At 30.9% G+C, this 17,432-nt stretch overlaps 1 protein-coding gene across 1 annotated transcript; it reads left to right on the forward strand.

The window, feature by feature from the left end:
• The first annotated feature begins 3,679 nt into the window (after window positions 1–3,679).
• Window positions 3,680–11,498, forward strand: LOC108321001 (uncharacterized). The gene is made up of 5 exons (XM_017552621.2): window positions 3,680–4,835; window positions 5,135–5,886; window positions 6,006–6,095; window positions 9,859–10,635; window positions 10,939–11,498. The coding sequence occupies exons 1-5, from the start codon at window positions 4,727–4,729 to the stop codon at window positions 11,077–11,079; spliced, it is 1,869 nt and encodes a 622-aa protein (XP_017408110.1). The 5' UTR covers window positions 3,680–4,726; the 3' UTR covers window positions 11,080–11,498.
• Window positions 11,499–17,432: the final 5,934 nt, after the last annotated feature.

Raw genomic sequence — 17,432 nt, forward strand, 5'->3', positions numbered from 1 at the left:
TAGACCAAAACCCTAAGATGTTATCTTGTACTAAATCCTAAAATTTTTATCTTGATGAAGGAGAGCATGTGGTACTCTAACTTTTAAAAAGCTTTATGTTGCTAGATTGTCATGTAAAAAACCCTTTTAGCAATAGTTTCCCAACTTAGAAAATGACACATGACCACTACTTTTGTAAGAAAACTCTTCACTAAAAGCTTTTTATGTGAAAAGTCACCTTAGTAAAATTTCTCACTAAGAAAATGACACATGGTCACTACCTTTATAAAAAAAATCTTCACTAAGAGCTTGCCATGTGGAAGGCCACCTTAGCAAAAGTTCCTCACTAGAAACATGACACATTGTGACATCCGGGCACTGACGAGGGCGGGGAGTGACGCCGGTGCAAGAGGCATGGTGCAGGGGGCACAGACAAGGAGCGGCTCCTGGCAGCTTCAGGTGGAAGGGGTACATGGACGAATCGAGCATACACCGGAATGAGAGGGATCTGGAGACTGTGTAGGTATGGGACTATACAGTTGAAGGATAGCTTAAAGGAATTGATTTGACTACTCATATCACCAAAAATGCATTTGCTTTTCGGTAGCCTGACTCATAAGAACTCCATAGTTAAGCGTGCTTAGCTTGGAGTAATTCTGGGATGGGTGACCTTCTGGGAAGTTTTCCCGGAAAGTGTGCGAGTGAGGACAAAGCACACTGGAAAGCCTGGTGGTGATCTGTGGGGGCAGTCGATGGTCCCTGTGAGTTGCCGGGGCGTTACACACATGGTCACTACCTTTGTAAGAAAATTCTTCATTAAGAGCTTGCCATATGTGGCCACCATGTCTCATGTGCGATATCCTCCACCAAGCTAGGGTTACAAAATTAATCACCAAAAATTAGCTTAAGTTAGACGTAAATGTTTTTCTACAACTTAAGCAAGATTATTCAAAGACCTTACATTACTTGACCCTTAATGCAAGACCTAAAAATAAATCTTACACCACTTAACTCTTAATACAAGGTCTATAAATACTTCATCCAAGAGAAAGAACTTTGTTTCACCTTACTTAGATTACTCTAACTCTTCTTGAACATGCTTGGGTCATGGCTAGGGGTATGTCTGTCAGTAATTATACATCCATCAATAATTGTTACTGATAGAATTTTTATCGACAAATTTTAGGTTGTTGGTATCCATCGAAAAACAACTATTACTAACGGAAAACAACCATTACCGACGAATTTTAATTATTTTCAATGTATTACTGTTGTCGGTAAATCTAGTTTTTTGTAGTGTTATTGGTAGTGGTCCCTTGTACAATTGTTTTGCTTTTTACCTTTGCCTTATACTTTTTTACTTTTATTTTTTTTTCTTTTCTACCTTTTGTTTCTTTTTTCTTTTGTTTTGAACACAATGAAACACCATTACACATCACAAATCAAATTTGAAAAACTCTTATAAAACCAAAGCTCTTAATACCAAATGATAACCTCCTCTTCAAGCTAGGTTGAACCAAAGCAAGAAGATGAAGCTATGGTGGTAGAAGTGGCACGAAAGTTATGGATATGGTGGTGATTGCTCTTGGTTTTGGAGGTTTAAGTGGTGAAATAAAGAAGGTTGATGGTGTTCTTAGAGAGGTTGGACCAACTTTAGAGAATGGTGATTAAAGGAACTTCATGGGATGCTCTAGCCATGACTTATAAACAAGTTAAGAATTACTCAAAGTTTTAGCAACATTTAATTATCTCAAAAGTAGGTTTAGAAGGGAAGAAACAACTTTATTTATAGATGAAGGTGTCTCCAAATTATACCAAAACCCTAAAATGACATCTTACACTAAACCCCAACAATCTTATCTTGGTGAAGGAGAGTATGACATGTGACACTCTAATTTTTAGAAAAAATCTCCACTCCTAAGTGTCATGTGGAAAACCACTTTAGCAAAAATTTTGCCACTTAAAAAATAACACATGGCCACTATCTTTGTAAGAAAACTCTCTACTAAGAGTTTTCCATGTGGAAAGTCATCTTAGCAAAGTTTTTCACTAAGAAAATGACACATGACACATGACTACTACCTATATAAAAAAACTCTTCACTAAGAGCTTGTCATGTGAAAAACCACTTTAGCAAAAGTTTCCCATTAGGAACATGACATATGATCACTACCTTTGTAAGAAAACTCTTCATTAAGAGCTTACCATATGTGACCACCATGTCTCATATGGAGCACCCTCCACCAAGTTAGGGTTACAAAACTAATCACCCAAAATTAGCTTAAGCTAGACACAAATATTTTCCTACAACTTAAGCAAGATTGTTAAAAAACCCTATACTACTTGGCCCTTAATACAAGGCCTAAAAATAAATCCTACACTACTTGACTCTTAATACAATATGTAGAAATACTCCATGAAGATAAAAAAAGAGAGCTTTATTTCATCTTCCATACGACTTTAGCTCTTCTTTAATATGTTTGGGCCATAGTTAGGAGATGTGTCATCAAAATGAAAGATGTAATTAAAGAGAAAATTATAATAAGCAACAAAAAATAATTAAGAGTGACTTACAAGAGATTTTATCAGATAATTTGGTAGAGTTGATATTGTATCAATTTTAATTAAGGAAATCGAAAGAAATAAATAGAATGAGTCAATCAATTTGAAGCATAATGAGATTGCAAAATAAAAGAATGTTATTTGAACAATTTAGTAGGTCATGTTACTTATTAGGAAGAAAAGAAAGAAAAAGAAAATAAAAAAAATGTCCTAAGAAACAAAAGATGTAAGTAATTCTATTGTTTTTTTTTTGTGTTTTTTTAATAATGGTGTCAAAGGTTAAGAAAGACTTCTTAAATGGAAAAAAAAATTACTTGCCTAACATTGATAAAGTAACTTAATAAACCTTTAATTAAATATTAGAAAAGTTTTAATTTACTTTTAATTAAAAAGCATTGAATTTTTATAATAAAACTAATTAAAAACTAATTTTTTATTTAAATTATTAATTTTTTTTAATTTCAACTACAATAAAAAAACATAAAAAAAGTATTTAATTTACATTGTTCAAGTATATACAAGGATGTTCAAGGTAAAACATAATTTAATCAGAACTTAATTTTGTGGGAAAGAATAATCTCTTCGGCTGAACCCAATCTTGTTAACAGATATGTTAAGAAAATATATGTTAAGAAAATAACAAATAACAAATTTCTAGTCTAGATTTAAATTTTAAAAGTGTTAATGGTTTTCATGCACAAATCACTCAAATTATTTGTCCGATTTACTTGAAATCTGAGCAAATTAAACTGTAATCACATTTACCATAAAAATATGTAATCTTATCTAAATAGTATAATTTTAAATATCTTTTTCTCAAACTGTGTAAAATAATGTACTGCGAATGTGCACCGCGCCACACTAGGGTGCCACGAAGGCTGATGGCTATGGTCAATAATCAACAGTAGAGAAAATATCACAAATATAATAAAATTAAAAAGTAACCGAATATGACAAAAGAAAAAACTCATTCAACAATATAAAGAAAAATTGTAACAAAAATATAAAAAAAAAATTGAGAGGCTGAGAAAGGAAAGGAAACAAAAATAAAACACATGTAGAGAAAATATTCACAAAAAATATTATTCTGATTTTGTTATTACTGTATTTGAAGAAAAACTGAAGAAGAGAGAGAGATGGTCATAACTCATACGTTTGCTTCAGAGTATCCAAAACTAACAGAAAATTATACATTGTCTCTCTCGCCTCCTCTCAATTTCACACAAACACATCTCACTACACAAAAAACAAAACCCTATTTCCTATTTCTAACACACACACTCTCTCTTTCTCCCATTCTCTTTCACTCTTTGCCCATTCATTCTCCAACTCTCAACCTAAACCAAACCAACTTCTCTATTTTCTTCTTCTCTCTATTCGCATTCTGCGATAAGGTTTCTGCCGGTCATCTCTCAAACGTCGACGTTTTACTCCCATAGTTAAAGACTGCCTCGCCTCTAGGGTTAGTTGGTTCTCTTTTTGTATCTAGCTTTTCGCTCTCGCAATCAAGCCTTGACGCCGTAACCCTAGGTTCTGGAGGAGTGATTTTTTAACCCAATCAATTAATCCCCTGTTTGTCCTTATTCTTGATTTTCTGTTTTTTTTAAATTACCTATTTTCTTTCCACACTGAATATAGGGTGGCCCTCTAGGGTTTTTATTATTATTATTTTTTTAAAATTTTGGAGAACCTGATGGGTTTGCAATGCTGTGAGTATTGAGTTCTGGCATTGTTGCCTTAGTGGTGCGTGGTAAAACATCTGTGAGTGGTTTATAGTGGAAATCCGTGTTTTGATTAATAATGGAGGCGTAGCTTTGAGAAGTAGTTTTGCTACAATCCTGGGGTTTCAATACTCAAGTTTGTTGTTAGGGGAACATATAGTCTTGTTTGTGGACCAGTTACGGCTGGGTTCTTTATATCCATGCTGCTGTTGAAGGATAGTGAATGGAGGAGTAATTGAATTTCACTGTGAAAAGTGCTGGTATTTCTTGTTGTTTGGGAAGGGTTTTTCCCGGAGGGGGTTTCTTGATTAGGTTGGGCTCTTGAAGAGTGATGACTGGTGCATGGTAGAGAAGGGGATTTATACACTTACAAACAAGCGTGAGAGTGCCACTTGGGGGTGGGACTTGGTGAAGAGGTGCCCCAATTTATTTTTTGTTGTTTCTGATGATGTTCAGTCTTAGTTATGGAAAGAAGTGAACCCACATTAGTTCCAGAATGGTTGAGAAGTGCTGGAAGTGTTGCCGGGGCTGGCAGTTCAGTCCAACATTTTCCATCCTCGTCTACTCACAATGGTAATTTAGATATTCTATCTGAATTATGTACATTTGTAGTTCTTTTGTGTTTATTCAGTAGGCCATGGTTACACATATATGAATATTGTTTGTTCGTGGTCACGCTGTGTGAAAAAGTGGTTATTGGCCATTATTTGTAACATCAGTGTTTTTTTACTCTCCATGATTGCAATTGTGGTAGTTTTTTTACTGTATGACCGCAAATGCGGCTCAATTTGTCTGCAACTTAAAACCTTCTCTATGTGTTTTACCATCGAAAAGGGGAAAAATATACTAACTGTCATGGCATTGTATTGTAGATTCTCCTTCTGTAGCTCATCATGCAAGGAATAGGTCTTCTAAGAACGGTAGTGATTTTGATAGTGCTCGATCTCTGTTTCTTGAAAGGACATCCTCATCAAATTCCCGGAGGAGTTCTATAAATGGCTCTGCCAAGCATGCCTATAGTAATTTTAACAGAAGCCATCGTGACAAAGACCGTGACAGAGAGAAAGATAGATTAAGTTTCGGTGATATCTGGGATAGTGATGGTCCTGACCCATTAGCCAACCTCTTTTCTGGAAGGAAGGAGAGGGAGCCATTGCGCCGATCTAATTCAATGGTTTCCAGGAAACAGAGTGAGGTTATACCCCGTAGAGTCGCAGTTGACACTAAATCTGGTGGCGGTAGCCATCATAGCAATAGCAATGGCATTCTTTCTGGGAGTAATGTTAGTAGTAGTATTCAGAAAGCTGTATTTGAGAAGGATTTTCCATCACTTGGTATTGAAGACAAACAGGGAACAACTGAAGTGGTGAGGGTTTCATCTCCTGGTTTGGGTGGTGCTACTAGTCAGAGCCTGCCTGTTGGTAGTTCTGCTTTGATTGGAGGGGAGGGATGGACATCTGCACTAGCAGAGGTGCCCACTTTAATTGGGAGCAGCAGTGCTGGATCTCTTTCTGTGCAGCACACTGTTAATACAACTGGGTCTGTATCATCAAGTACCACAGCTAGTCTTAATATGGCTGAGGCATTGGCACAGACTCCATCTCGAGCTCGGTCTGTTCCCCAGGTAGTTGAGTCAGTACTGTGTCTCTAGCTACTTTATTCTTATTCTTTTCTTTAAATTGTAGTGATTTTATATTTTATAAATGTTCATGATAAAGTAGTAAGGCCCCTAATCAATTGTAGGTGCAAGTGAAAACCCAAAGGCTTGAGGAACTGGCTATCAAGCAGTCAAGACAGTTGATTCCAGTAACACCTTCAATGCCTAAAGCTTTGGTAAGACCTTGTGAAATGCTGTTGTAGTTTTTATTTTTGCAAGCTTTATTTTATTTTATATTGCATTGCCGGATTTTATTTCTCATAATTAGTCTATATCCATATGTATCTTATTTTTTAATTGATATTATGTGCACATAATTTTAAATTGTTGTAATTTTTCTTATCTTTTAATTAGCGTATAAGCATAAATAAGCTGTACTGTATCATATGAAGTCAGACTTGTACTTTGGCAGTTTAGTTTATTTTGTTTGCATTACAGAGTGCCATGTAGTGGTAGGATTAGGATTTGTTGTTTCTGGAGTGCTATTTAGAAACTGAGTTGAGGTTAACAATTTGAAAAGTGTTTTGAATAGCCTGGAGTCTTTTTGATGGTTGAGGGTGTAGTCTAACTATCAGATTTAAAATGGTTACCGTTGTTTTTTTGTCATAGTATTATTTGTTATATGTTGCATTTAATGATGGTCAGGTACATTATATTTATGAAGATAATATAGACATAAGATATCATATTATTTAACGAGTTGATGAAGGAGTTTTGGTTAAAATCCTTGCACCATATTTTGTTGTATCATTTAGTGATGGTCATATGTTCTAGTGATGTTATATAGTGATTCATTACAAATCAAATTAAGGATTTTTTTTGTTTGAAACGAAAGTGTGGATTGGAAAGTGACTGGAGCAAGGTAATGAAAAGAAAGAAAAAACTTCCTTCTGTAGCAATGAAAGTATTCAAGGGTGTTACGTTCCATTGGTGCTAGATGTCTTTTATCTTTTTTTTTTTTTGTTTTTTTTATTTGAGGTAAAAATGAGGAAAGTTTAAAACAAACTAGTATTTTCAAATATTATGTCTCTCTTAAAGATAGGATTAGGCCACATTATATTCAAATTGATATTTTTTATTAATTTAAGCAGCTTAAATATTTTTACAAAAACAATTGTAATTTTTTAATAAATAGTATTTCATAACTATATATCAGAGAATAAACATATTGAACAAAAATGAGATCTTAATTTGAAGGTGTTAAGTTATATAGTTATTTCATTCGTAAAGCATCAATTAATAAATATATGGGTAACTTTGCAATTGTACAAATATTTTTTTAATTAGTTTATTTATGTTTATTTGAAATGACAACTTTTCTTCATTTTCATTTAGCTTCCTTCTCAAACAAAGTAGTCTACTTTTCACTCAATTTCATCTCTCTTACCTTTTATTTCATCCCACTTTCTTTAATTTTCCTTCTTTGCAATGGAACAGTTACGTCACTCTATTATTTTAAGTTTAATATTACAGCTAGCAGAATTTGTGGAATAATTTTCTTTTAATCCTGAGACCTGTGTTGTATCTATTATCTTGAGGCTCTACTGCTCTTTCTTCTGTTTATAATTCAGTGAAATAAAATGAAGAACGAGGGTTTATTAGTTTTTTTAACAGGAATTGGTGCTGCACTTAGTGGTTTGTTTTTTCTATTTTATTTGCTAATTAATGTGTGAATTTACTTAAGAGTGGTGTTTATGGAAGCCAGATGTTGCTTTCATTATCCTATCTTACGCCCTTGATTGACCTCCTTCTAACTGAACCAAACAAAGATGTGTGATCCGTTAGCTGACATGGGTTAGTGGTTGAGCTATTTTTAAGTATGATATTATAATATTTATGCAGATATCCAGGGTAGCCTCATTTTGGGTCTGTTTTAATTGTTTTATGAAATTACAGTCTTTCTATCCTCATCCAAATTTGAAAATTATTGATGAAAAATTGAGTCCTTTTAGTGTGAATACTTGTTATGTACTAGCATTAGGAACTCAAAATGCTTAATAATGTTGCTTTTTAGGTTTTCTGTTTATCTATTTTAAACATGACCTTGTAGCCTGAATTTGAGTCATGAAGTAGTATCATTAGCCAAGCAGTGGTTTCTTATTAGTGATGTTTTTGTGCTCCTTGCCCACTGGGTTGATATGACAAATATTTCGTATGACTACTACATGCTATGACTTAAATCTCGAAATGTCATCAACTGTTTACTCCATTGTAGTCAAAGTCTCAATTTAAAATGTGGAATTGCATGATTTCATGGTTCTGCCCACCACCATGTGCAATTTAGAGTTCATGCAAGATGGTGCCAGAGTGGGATTGTGATTGTCATCAGAAATTGTGGAAACGGTGGAGTTTCCACCATGTTTTGGTATTGTGTTGCATTCTTAGTTTTTGGGTTTAAACCGAAGCCCAATAATAAGAACTCTTCGTGCACAGTTGGTTTCACGTAGTTCCTATTTATGTGATGTTACTTTTTCCTTTTTGTCTATTAAGAAACCACCTTCCCTAAAATAAAACCCGATCAGTTGTGTTTGTTCTGATTGCTTGACTATACCCTTGGAGAAGTCACAGTTGTGACTTCTTTTAATTAATTAATTATATATATATATATATATATATACTGTATATGTCTATAAGTAGAATCTACAGTCTATCTTTCAATCCCACGAGTTATGATCTCCTGAGCACTTCACAATCCCAACTATAATCTCAATTTTTACTGTCTTGGTGTACTATTTAAACTGGTTACTTTTATCTAATGTGCAAGTCCTTAATACTGGTTCCCCATGAGTACCCATGAATTTCCTGGTGCATTCTAGACCAATATTGTTGAATGGCAGTGCCATGGTGGAATGGTTTAGCAGATTTTTTGCCTACCGCCTTGGTGGCAATTTGTGCAGGGAGGCCTGCTAAGGTTGCACCGTAGGCCGCATTGCTGTGTGTATATGGTTGAATTTTGCCATATTTCGCCATCCATCATTTATAACATTGCTCTGGACTACCTATATCTCTACTCCAGCATATATCTATATGGTGTATGAGGAACCTGTGTGCTGGGATTATGTGGTTCATTGGAATAAGGATCTGTCATGATTTTGCATTTAATATTGCTTAAAAACCTTTTAATTTTTCTTTTGGTGTGCATAATATAATTGTCATAATTTAAATAAATTTATACAAGGTTTCTAAAGAAAGTCATGGGTGACATTTCTATGTATGACTGTAAACATATTGTTTATGTCATAATAAGCTGGTTCTTTCCTGCTTCACTTTTAATATCTTCCCGTTGCTGGAATATTGAATTATTTTCTATGTTTATATGATTAGTTTACTTCGGATGGGTTTGTGGATGTTGCAATTATGCTTGAAATTTGTGGTTTCGTTAGAGGATACTTAAAATTGATTGTGTAATTTAAATAAATTTGTATAAGGTTTCTAAAATAAGTCACGGTGACATTTCTCTATGTATGACTGTAACCATATTGTTTATATCATAATAAGCTGGTTCTTTCCTGCTTCACTTTTAATACCTTCCCGTTGCTGGAATATTGAATTATTTTCCATGTTTATATAATTAGTTCACCTCAGATGGGTTTGTGGATGTTGCAATTATGCTTGAAATTTGTGATTTCTTTAGAGGATACTTAAAATTGATTGTGTAAACCATGTTATTATTATGTATGCTCTATTTGTTTCCCTGTTTTTATAGAAACCTGTGGAAGAAATAAGGATTGTGTATATGATGCATTATTTAAACAATATCAGAATTGGATGTTTCCTTGTTCAAGGCACACTTCCAAAACTTTGGAAGTTTATATTTCTAGCTTCGTGTGTATATTTACTTTCTTGTATTCAATAAAAAATATTTTTCATTAACAGTATTATTTACGTGTTATTTTCTTTTCTCTTAAGTTTTTAATGATTCAGTGTATTTTTCTTTAGGTTCTTAATTCTGAGAAATCAAAGCCCAAAACAGCTATCAGAAATGCTGAGATGAATGTAGTTGCAAAGACTGTGCCACAGCAACCCTCTGCCTTGCACATTGCAAGCCAATCTGTTCGCAGTGTAAACGCCAAAACTGACACTCCAAAGACATCTGGAAAGTTTACTGATCTGAAATCCGTAGTGTGGGAAAATGGTGCTTCCCCTACCTCCAAGGATGTATCACACCAAACAAATTATTCTAACAGCAAACCGGGAAATCATCATGCTTCTGCATCTGCCTCCGCATCTGCTCCTTTGAGGAACCTCAATAACCTAAAATCTTCCACTGAAAGGAAATTAGCTTCTTTGGATCTTAAATTAGGTTCAACTTTGGATAAGAAACATTCCATCTCTCAAGTGCAGAGCCGGAATGATTTCTTTAATCTCATTAAGAAGAAAACATTGATGAACTCTTCTTCAGTTCTTCCAGATTCGGGCCCAATGGTTTCATCTCCCCTGGTGGAGAAATCAGATGAAGTAAATAGGGAAATAGTTAACGATTCTGCCAATCCCCAGTCTCTCGGGAATGGTACCGAACTGACTAGCAATGGTAATACCCATGCTCATGAAGAGGTTCAAAGACTTTCTGATAATGAAGAAAAAGAATCAATTCCCTGTGCTACAATATATCCAGATGAGGAAGAAGCTGCATTCCTTCGTTCTCTTGGCTGGGAGGAGAACTCAGACGAGGATGAAGGCCTTACAGAAGAAGAAATCAATGCTTTCTATCAGGAGGTAGTAATATCTTGATCTAGTTTTGCATTGATTATCATAAATGCAATTTAAATCTGCTTAGTTTTAACATGCATCAATATAATGAAAATGTATCATTTTTGACCCCTTGTGAAGTTAAGAATCCTTGCTTTGTTTAACGGAATGAGTTTAAATTTTATTTTTGGTGGATTTTTTGAAATTTATGCTAGAGTGAAGTCTTCTGATATCGGTTATTTCTTGCAGCACCAAATTACTCTTTAATGCAACTTGCTGTGACTGAATTGGATTTTGTTTACTTACTTTTCATTGGCGTTTGTTTTCCAGTGCAAGAACTTGGGTCCTACTACGTTCAAGATATGCCAGGGAATGCAGCCAAAGCTGTCCAAGTTGTTCGAATCTTATGCATCTAACTTGCATGGATCTTCTGCTGAGTTGAGCTCTACTGATCCAGGATCTCAAGCTTGATAAACTGTTTCTTTAATCATATAGCTAGATCCAAGTTTCATATTTTTGATGGCAGATGATTAGTTCCATTCCTTTTGTTCTGAAGGCCAATGATTCGAGAGTGAAAGAAGAGGGGTGGGTTTTGATTAGAACCTTGCATTTTGCAAATATTGCAATAAGTTACAGGTGCCTCAATCCTGCCTGTTTAACAGGTTTTTTTTTTCTTTTTTTTTTCTCGTTTTTCGGTTAAAGGTTACAGGGTTGGTTGGTAGGGGCTATTTTGTCTGCAGTGGAAGATGCTAGGCTGTTGCATCTTTTTGGGGCATTTTGATCCGTTTCTTTTCTTTCATGAGGGTTTGATTCTACATGATAAAGTTTTTATGCTGTTTTTGGTCAATTTTACAAAAAAAAAAGGAAATTAAAGTTTTTTTATTGGCTTATTTACTTTTTTTAGTTTCACTATTATTTGTTTTTGTTTAATATTGTTCCTCAATTTTCAATTTTATGTAATTTGATTTCCTTTATTTTAATATTCAGATTTAGCCTCATTAGGTTAAATTTGGTTTAACAGTGCTACTGGTACAAATAATACCAATTTGAAACCATTACCTAAAAGCTGTTTTTAATTGCATATGTTACAAATCATAACAATATAATTTTAAACAGATTGAAAATTAGTTATTTATAAATACATTTTATTGGAATATGTTATCAGTAATATTTATATATATAATGCTAGTATTTTATAATTTAGTTATTGATATTTGATTAAAATGTTATAAGATAATTGTTAATACAACTAAAATAATATCTATTATATAATAAATTAAATGCTATTAATTTTATTTTATAAATTAATAATTTGTAAATAAAGTTTAATTAAACAAATTTAAATATAACCAGTTTCACAAGTTTTTTTTAACAATGTTTTTCTTAGGAATCTTAATCATATTTATTAAAAATGATACAATTATGTTGTCAATATAAAATTATAATAGTATTATAAGTAACGTCAAATATTGTATAATATACTATCATGAGGTAAATGAAGTAAAATGCAAGAATATTTTAATGACATTTAAAAATTAATTTAATACAAACATAATTGGTTTGTTACACTTTGACATACTCCAAATTTGATTGAATATTCTTTAGAGTAATGCAAGAAAGGAACATCTAATACCATCTCTATTTAATTTGTAAGGAACAAAATCTTATTTTTCTTGTTTTGAAATATTAGCAAATTTTAATATTTTCATTTCATTAATGATATTTGCATAAAATGTATTTTTTTATAAAAGCAATATTTTTTATAATTAAGAAATTAGTAAAATTCAATACAATCAATTGCATTTTAGTAATGTTTTAACTTAATTTACTTATTGTTTACAGTGACTTTATATTGATTGACTATTAATTAAGAAAAAAATATTGATGATATAATTTTAAAAAATGAATCATAAAAAAATATTTAAAAAATCTATAAATAATACAAATAAAAGGAACTAATTTTGTATGGGAATCTCAGTTAGGTTAACGCCGTCTGAGAGACTTAACAGTTAGGGTAAAATTGATTCATTTTTATAAAAAATATGACCTGAGACAGTTGCAAAAATGAGGACCCAACTAAGATTATCATACAAAAATAAGGATCAACCGAGGGTTTAAATCTTAAAAAAAAAAAAAAAAAAAAAAACTAAACTGAAAAGGAAAAAAGAAAGCATAAGTGGCTTCTTAAAATTCAAAAGCGTAATTGCCTATGATTTTGAAGGTAGCTACCCATAATTTGAAGGCGTGACATTTTCCGTAAAGTTTAACCACTACTCATACACATTTATCTTCTTCATTTCTTCACTGTTTCCTTCTTTATTTCTCCATGCATTTGTTTTTACGGATCTTGTGCTCTATCTTTATGCTTCCGCTCTTTGCTAATATGTGCTATGTACTCTATCTTTATGCACCTATTTTTGTTTTTTTTCTTCAACATATCATTATCTATGTCGGGTTCTGAGATTATTTAGGGTTTCAACCTTTTCTTCCTTCTCTGTTTTCAAAATAAGTTTATGTTTTTATGGTTTTCTTTAATATTTTGCCATAGATATATGAAACTTCTGTCATGCATGTCCTACATTTGTTATGGGTAAGTTATTGTTGGTAAGATCTTGTCTATATTTGGATAAAATCGATTAAATATCCAACTCAAATCATTTTCAATTTTCAATTTGAATTTCTCTTCATCTTTGTTTCATTTTTCAGCTTATATCTCTTATGTTTATTTCCATGCTTCCACCATTTATCTTGTGTTTCTTGTGTTGTCTTCATTTCTTCCACTTAATTGAATAATTTTCTTCTCTCTCTTGAGCTTCTTTGAAGTGCAACTTTATATCTAGATAACCTTTTAATTATTCCAGTGAGAATATTCTTAGAATTTTCTTACCTTGCACTTTTTAAAATTGTAAAATGAACTTACATCAATTACTTTGTTGTAACATATAATATAATCTTGTTTAAGATATTTGATGTAATTTTGGCTTTAATGCCATTAATTGTTTCATATATGGATGAAAATAATTCACAAAATACAACAACAGAAATGGAAATATCAAGTAACACCAGCATGACAATAATATTTTTTAAAATTTCTTTTAAATGTAATACAAAATTCATCTTAGTTAATATTTTCAGGATAGAGTTAGTTTATTTAATGTTTTTTTTATGGTGAAAGTTGTTTTCTTTTTTAAAAATAAGTGTTTAATTTTAATTTTAACATTAAATTGAATTTATCTGGATTGACAAATATATGACAAAAATTCATCAAACACAATAACAAAATGCAAGAAAAAAAAATAGAAAAGCATTCTTAGTCAAGAATTTCCCTTACCAACATTAACATCTCACGTTTAAGGTAAATGTTATATCTAAATTTATTTTTTAAGAGTTTTCTTGCTTTTGTAATATTTTTATTTAACAAACTAAAATATTGACATTAATAATTTCAAAACAACTAGTAAGTTTGATGCAATACATTCCTCAAGCTAGTAATATTTCTTAAAAATAAAATATAACTTTGATATTCAATTGTTTTAATTGCTTTTGTTATGTACAATGAGTTTGTTGGTACAATGTGGCTCTGGAAGGGGGTGGAGGGTGAAATATATCCCATAGACATTTGATAATCTTTTTGCGCAAATATTTTACAACAAATACAATTAATAAATTAATGTAAGGAATAAGAAATAAAAGAATGTACACAAGGATTTATACTAGTTCACCTCCACTTGAGGTTACGCTAATTCTTAATCTACTTACTTAAAAAATTCACTAATAAACACATTTGATTAGCAAGGAGTATCAACCTCTCTAGGTTATAACGAGTCACTCCTCTTTAGGTTCACGAGTTTATCTATTTTAGGAATCATGAGTATAAACCTCTATAGGTTACAAAAGGTTTAACCTCTTCATGTATTTAGTCTTAATCTCCCTCTGAGATCAAGAACTCACAATTACAATTATCCAATGATCTCTCATGCAGGAGAGTTACAATAATACTTACAGGGTTTACTTCACATAGTGAAAGATTTATAATGGTTTCGTTCAACCCAATATCACACTCTAACAATTGAATATGATAATATGAACTCATAAAATATATTCTCTTTCTCTTTTCTCTTTAAAAATATATTTGATAGTGTTTCAGTACTTCTTGTGTTTCTCTTTTGTTCTTCTTCTTCATCTAGTTCTTGATATTTATAGTTGCACTATGCCATTTAACTGTCGGTGTAGAATATCTTTAAATATATTCAAATATCTTCATCATTCTTCACTTGAAAGTTCTTGATATTCAATCAAAGTGCATTGTTTCTTGTCAATCATCAATCGTTTCCTTTTCATTAAAAAAGTTGAATTTAAAACATTATAACGGTGAGGCTTCAATCATTTGAATATACTCTCCCAATTTTCAATTTGCATAGTCTCTTTGTATCTCGTGATTAATTAATATTCATATGACAATATTTAGAGTAATCAATGAGAGAGATATTCAAATTACTTCCTTATATGAATAATTTGATATTTAATCAATTTGTTTGGATTTTCTTCAAATAAATCTTCAACAATATCTTCAATTATCATTTGTTTCAATAATTAAATCTTCAATCAGAATATATTTCAAAATCATGCTCGTATGTATTTTTCCTTATTGACTTGATAATCCATTTCTATGTTATAGATCAATTTTAAATCGTGATCACCTTGTGATTAAATAGATTTCTTCTGCACCATTCTAAACTTGATTTCTTTTGATCAATCTAATACTCGTTTAATGGTTTGATTCTTTACTCGTTTAGTCATCCTTTATATGCATTTTTAGTGGTTATGAAAAGTTTAAAGGTTTACGTAATCTCACTTTGAGACAAACCAATGTAAAATGTTCATGTTCATTTTTCTCCTCTCTACTTTCTTAATCTTTGCAACTATCCTTAAAATGTATTTCATAATGGTTGTGAAAAGTTCAAATATTTTTCTAAATCATCATTTGTTTAATTCATTTCATCAAACAATTTATTTGATATCTTTATCTTCTTTAGGAGGAACAAATGATAGCAACATTTTTGTAATAGATTTTGAAAATTATATAAAAACACATTTTAATCTTAATGTGTTCTAAAGTCGTTAAAAATTGATATCAATTAATAATGATGATGGACTTTAATTGGTAAAAATGTTAATAAATTTGGGAAAAAAATACTAAATTTGATGAATTTTAAAATTAAGAAACCAAATTAAGTCATACATTAATACTTAGATGAAATTGAATAAAATGAATAGTTTGAACAAAAATATTAAGAGGATTATTTTTTAAATTCTTTTTTTTTCTTAAAATATATCTTAGATTCCTTTATTATCATTACAAACATACAATATTTGAAAAAAAATAGAATTGTACTTCATATTTATAAATTTCTAGAATTATAATTTTTCAAATTGATTTGTTAAATTGTGTTTCAATACATCTAATTGTAGGTAAGAAGTTCAAATTATAAAGTCTTACCTCGCTGAGAAGTTCAAATTAAGATAATTTGTACACATATTTCTCTTTATAGATATAATCATTGAGATCATGTAAAGTATTATATAAGGTACTGTTTGCCTTAAACTTTAGTGACATCATCAGAAATTTTCTCTTAAAATATTTTCTCAAAAAACAAAAAAGGAGTTTGTACATGTGAATGTAGCGGAATAAACTCCATTAAAAAAAACACTAAAAGCAACTTACTTCCATTAAAATAGAAATTTAAAATTATACTCATATACTTACAAAAAATATTTTAGAATTTTTCTAACTAAAACAAATAACATTTTTTTATATTTAGAATTACACGTCATAAGTGATAATTTATTTAATCTACACATTCTATTTAAAATACTTTCACAAAAAAATCGAATAGAGTAACTTATGTTGCAATTAATTGTTAGCATTAGACATTCCACAATCTCATCAGACAAACTTGATAGTAAGTAGATTTTAATGATAACAAATTTAGAATGAAACAAGATAATTAAGTCAATTAGATAATATTTTAGAATAGTTAAAGATGATTAGACAATACTCTTATATAAGCACTAGGCTTAGAAAAAGTTTGCTAGGTTAAAAACATAATTAGACGTGAACTTACGGCTATTAAATAATCACACTTTTTATTGTAAATATATGTTTTTTTCAACTAATATGTGTTTAATAAGTGTAAGTAAATCATAACAAAACACAAGTACCAAATAACAAATGATGATTAAAGTCTAAAACAAATACCAAATAAATTGAAGCTTAGACAAGCTTAGAAGTACATATTATACATTGGACATATTATGTTGTTAGATGATCAAACCTGTAGACGACTTAAATAGTGCAGACTTTATTAAACTTTGTAGACAAGAATATTGACCAAACAAGTCAATATAATTAAGTAATGCATTAAGTAGTAGAAGAGACAAATCAAAGTAGAGACAAATCAAATCGTAAGGATTTGATTAGTGAAATATATTAAGTACATTACTTAAGAGATTGAACATAATTTAAAAAATGTGAGGTAAATCAATATAAATTTTTATGTACATACTTCTTCGACTTATTATTTGATTATTTATATTATCATGTATATACAAAATGAATATAAAATTTCTATAAACTCTATTTATCCTTTCTAAAGTTAACTTACATCAACGTAGATAAAAGAAAAAGAACACCATAATTTTATCTTTAATATTATTTTCTTTTCATTTTTTTGTATTATAATAATATTGTCATGAGATAAACCACACACACTTATTGTTACCATAGTAATAAATCAATAATAAAAGTGAAAAAGAGAAACATA

This window comes from Vigna angularis, chromosome 7 (genome assembly GCF_016808095.1).
Source record: "Vigna angularis cultivar LongXiaoDou No.4 chromosome 7, ASM1680809v1, whole genome shotgun sequence".
NCBI classification, from domain to species: domain Eukaryota; kingdom Viridiplantae; phylum Streptophyta; class Magnoliopsida; order Fabales; family Fabaceae; genus Vigna; species Vigna angularis.

Coding starts and splice junctions, on each gene's coding strand:
- LOC108321001 (XM_017552621.2), top strand. CDS start 4,727: ATGGAAAGAAGTGAACCCACATTAGTTCCAGAATGGTTGAGAAGTGCT. Junction 4,836..5,134: donor ATCCTCGTCTACTCACAATG/GTAATTTAGATA, acceptor ATTGTATTGTAG/ATTCTCCTTCTGTAGCTCAT. Junction 5,887..6,005: donor GAGCTCGGTCTGTTCCCCAG/GTAGTTGAGTCA, acceptor AATCAATTGTAG/GTGCAAGTGAAAACCCAAAG.